Source organism: Cryptomeria japonica, unplaced genomic scaffold (assembly GCF_030272615.1).
Source record: "Cryptomeria japonica unplaced genomic scaffold, Sugi_1.0 HiC_scaffold_1898, whole genome shotgun sequence".
Classification (NCBI taxonomy): domain Eukaryota; kingdom Viridiplantae; phylum Streptophyta; class Pinopsida; order Cupressales; family Cupressaceae; genus Cryptomeria; species Cryptomeria japonica.
Window position 1 is genome coordinate 1 of NW_026730168.1, and position 4,407 is coordinate 4,407.

The window sequence follows — 4,407 nt, forward strand, 5'->3', positions numbered from 1 at the left end:
AGGACACGATTGTCATTGCAAAGACATGTGTTGAATACGACATTGCATTTGGAGTCCCTTGGAGATATAGTATGTAGCGAATTCTTCCATAAGGAATATTATAAACTGTTATCGGACCTCAAGGCATTATTCTATTTTTGTATATCAATTAAGAAGGTCAACATGTGAAGCTCATATCTCTCTCGATTTGACAAAAGAAAATTATAATTCATAGAGGCTTTCAATCAAGAACTTGTCCAGTCTATTACAATATTGATTTTTAGCATATTTGAGGTAGCTATTGTGAACTTAGGGGTTCCACAAAATTCACTCTTAGTGTTGCAAAACAGTGATTGTTGTTTTTATTTATTCTAGGTGGTTAAACAAGGGCACATTGATCCACCAAAAGTCTAGACTTGAATTCATTTTGAGTAACTCATTACAATTTTAGGGGTTTTCATAAATTTTCTCCTCAGTCAGTTAGCACATGATTTTCTTATATTTTTATATTTTTCGAAAGGTTGTAAAAATTTATCACCAGTTTATATTTTTGGATTTGAGGGTGAAAAAATTATGAAATGATTGACTCAAATTTGTGTCAACAATATGGATAGAGCATGTTCTATTGAAATATATTTCCTTAAAACCCTATTTTTAATGGGGATTCCTGATTTTAGTGCAAGTGGAGATATATTAGAATGATGGAACCAATATAAAAGATCTTACGATGCAAATTATGGAACCGGTATGTGATCTAGATAGATCGTCAAGCTAAAACCAAAGGAATGATCACCTATGGATGACTCGGTGATAGGAAATGACATCATATTTGTAAAGACTTGCAACAATAGATTATTGACCTGAATTAGTTGTATTGTATTGACCTAAAACCTCTTCAATGACAAATTTGTGAGTCAAATAAATCTATTGGTTATCTAGAGTTCTATATCATTTAATGTAAATTGTCTCTTTTACATTTTTTAAATTTGGATATCTAAGGTCACACATGGCTCAACTCGATGCAACATGTCCACTATTGTTTTGTCCTTTCCTTTGAAGATCTACCTCAATTCTAGAATTTGCAATCACTCTCTTTTATTTGGATGCATGTTATTAAGACCACTTACTCAAATAATGAACAATAACTCAAGTTCTTGCAAAACATAAAAAATATCGGAGATATTGCTCACCATTGGGTCATGCATTTTGTCTACATTTTCCAATATTTTGGATTTTCCCAACTTGAATCTTGTACATAAATAACCAAAGCCACATTATTCTATTTTGGTGTAGCATTAACCACAATGACCTTGAGAGAGAACCCTAGGTTTAGTGAATGTCATGAATTATTTGTGCTAGTGTTTAAATCTATTTAGATTCCCGAACCACCACTATTTGCAGGACTCATATGATTGACGTGCGAATCTTTCATAGAGAGACGAGAAACCCGGTGAATAAATAGAATCCTCGTGGAACATGATCAAGTAATTACTTATACCTCATTGACTCCCTATTTGCGTAGGCAAGGGATCACATATGTGGCATTAGACATGCTAAAGAAAAGATCATAAGCACAATCTATCAGAGCAATGTGTCATCTTACAATAGCCTTATTTGTTATCTATGTGAACAATGTAGAATGGGCTTGATAATTAATATATTGATCGATACAGTTGGAGATGGATGCAAGCGCAATGAAACTTCTCATATTACTAGATTATTTGAGGTATAGACATCCAAGGCATGACGGAAGAGGCTTTTAAGCTTCACAATGAACTGATCGCTAGAGGGGCTATATATGAAGCTTTATTCATTTGAAGCCCTAAAAATACATAGGAAAAATAGAAGATTATAAAATTGACATATCTCACCGATAATGTATCAGTTATATCTATTATCTTATTCTTCATTACAGTGTAATTGACAACTTCTCAATATGACGACACTTTTGTCTTCCTCATATCAATTAGCAAATGGCTTCAATATGAAAATATCCTTCCGCCTTCACATATTTCTCAAACTTACACCTGCATATCCATGGATCCAAGGAGCTCCTTTATGCACCTCTTAGGCTTGCAACAATAATATTTTTCCAGCATGAAACATACATGGCCTACGACAACAATATTTTCCTATCCTATTGTGCTTATTCACATATGCAGATTTGCATTTGCTTTGATAGGAAACCTATGGTTAAATTATTGGTTATCATATTTGATGATCTATAGAAATGCTTATACAAGGAGGAAATGGTTTGAGGAATTTTTTTTGTAACCGATCTGGGAGTTTATGATTGAGCAAGGTAATATATTGCTAAATTTTTCAACTAATCATATTTTTAATATTACATACAAAGTTTTTAAAATCAACATGAGCATTATCCTTTTTCCCTTTAGTATTTAGATCTTCATACATAACATCCACAGTGACATATTTATTATAACGTAGGAATGAATTAGGGGAGATTTAGAAAAGCTTATTTTGGGAGGCCATAAATTAATTAACACCATGTAAATGAATTGTGTTATTATCAATAATCTATCTTCACTGTCTTAGATTTTCCATGTCATTCCAACTTATTAGAAATGTTTAATACAAGAGGCCCCTCAATCATAACCCTTATGTAGGTAGATTGATGTAAGAATAGGTGTGATATGTGTCAAGGTTATCATATTATCCCCGATCAAATATTGCGATATTGGATGCAATGGATATTCTAGTTCTACGGATTTTCTTGGAATTTAGACATAATGAAACCGTGTTGCATTCCATCGAAGGTATACTACATTTATTAGAGCAATCATTCTTATCTTGAGGAGAGTCCCTAACCTTCTGGAATGACTTCTTTGATGGGGAGTCTTGAAGCATTGGATGATTGTGAGGGTGATTTGAAGAACAACTACTAATTATATTTCCCAATAACTATTTCCTACTTCCAAACCATTCACCTTTTATGTCAGAGCTAAAATGAGGTTAAGACTATGTTAAAGAACACCCTTGACAGATTGGCATGCAAGAATTATAGTGTTACTCATTCTATCCAAGTCAAGCACTTTGTTTGTTGTTGTTCCTGCAATATTTATGTTAAAGAATATATTGTTAACATGTTGCAAATGAATGTATACCTAATACAAGGATGCTCTTGTATAAAATATTCATAAATGCCTTCAGATGCTTCAAATTAATCCTTCATCTTTGGAATATGCGGAGGATATAGTCATGTTCAAAACAGATGCTATGAATAGCAGAAGAGGACGGCAATAACTCTAGAAAGATTGTTTTATTGAACGGCAAGGAAAAAGAATTTGGGAAAGACTTGGTCCCCTCTTGATTGTTTTGTTTGATAGAACACAGCAAATTCTTATGCGAATTTCTTCTGAATGTAATCCACAACTTCCTGTGTGATGCGGAAGGCCTTGGCCAATACGGAATCTGGGAGAGGAGGATCCGCTGCAAACAGAGAGTTGGCGATTGTCTGAACTCCCGGAAGCTGGCTGCTCAATGCAGATATGGCCACCGCATTTTCATGCCCCACATTCTGCTGGAAATGCACAAGTGCCTTTGGAAACACAAACACATCTCCCTTCTCCAACGTTTTGCTGAAAAACTTGTTGTTGGTGTCAATGAAACCCACAAGAAGCTGGCCTTCCAGTAAAACAAGAACTTCGGTGGCTCTTGGGTGTGTGTGAGGAGGATTTATTCCACCCACTGCGTAGTCGATGCGGACCAACGATATTCCCAACGTATTGAGGCCTGGTATCTGTTTAACGTTCGCCATCGTTACGTTGGAGCCCACATCATTGTCGGTGTTCCCTGCCTGCCCAAGTCCCCGGAAGAAGAAGTCGTCTGCTGAAACTTGCATTGGGTCTTTGCAAACGAACCCGTTCACCAAAACTGTTTAAAGCAAAATCAAATCAATCTATTACTAACTCGACTCGTCTAATAAGCAAATCATTACCATTGTTTATGTATAAAGTTTTTTACTCACCTTTGCTTTCCTCATCTGCAACGCAGAAATCTTGCAAGGGATCGGAATCCCCTGCCATGACCCTGTCGCTGTAACAACATATCAACAGAAAAAGTCCCAGTGTGAAGTAAATCATTCGGTTAGCCATTATAATAGAAACGCAGATAGTACAAGAGCTCAGAAGGATATGAATGTGTGTTACAAGCCCATTACAAGCTTTATATAGCCCAAACCTTATGACTAATTCATCTTCACTCCGTATATTAAATCACCAATCCTTGTAATATTATAATAATATACTTCCAGAGTTGTTGCTCTTTTCGATACGTCAGAGTAAGTCTTGCTGCAGCATATGGCTATCTCACCTGCTACCGCAGATGTATTCTCACCATTCTTTCATTATCGTTGAAATTTTCTATCTTCTGCTGCATATGCTTATCTGAAGATCAGCTTACCTCCTG

At 35.5% G+C, this 4,407-nt stretch overlaps 1 protein-coding gene across 1 annotated transcript; it reads right to left on the minus strand.

Moving 5' to 3' along the window:
- Positions 1–3,340: 3,340 nt before the first annotated feature.
- LOC131078322 (putative germin-like protein 2-3) lies at positions 3,341–4,025 on the minus strand. Its single transcript, XM_058015990.1, has 2 exons — positions 3,968–4,025; positions 3,341–3,873 (listed from the first exon to the last, which is right to left on the minus strand). The coding sequence occupies exons 1-2, from the start codon at positions 4,023–4,025 to the stop codon at positions 3,341–3,343; spliced, it is 591 nt and encodes a 196-aa protein (XP_057871973.1).
- Positions 4,026–4,407: the final 382 nt, after the last annotated feature.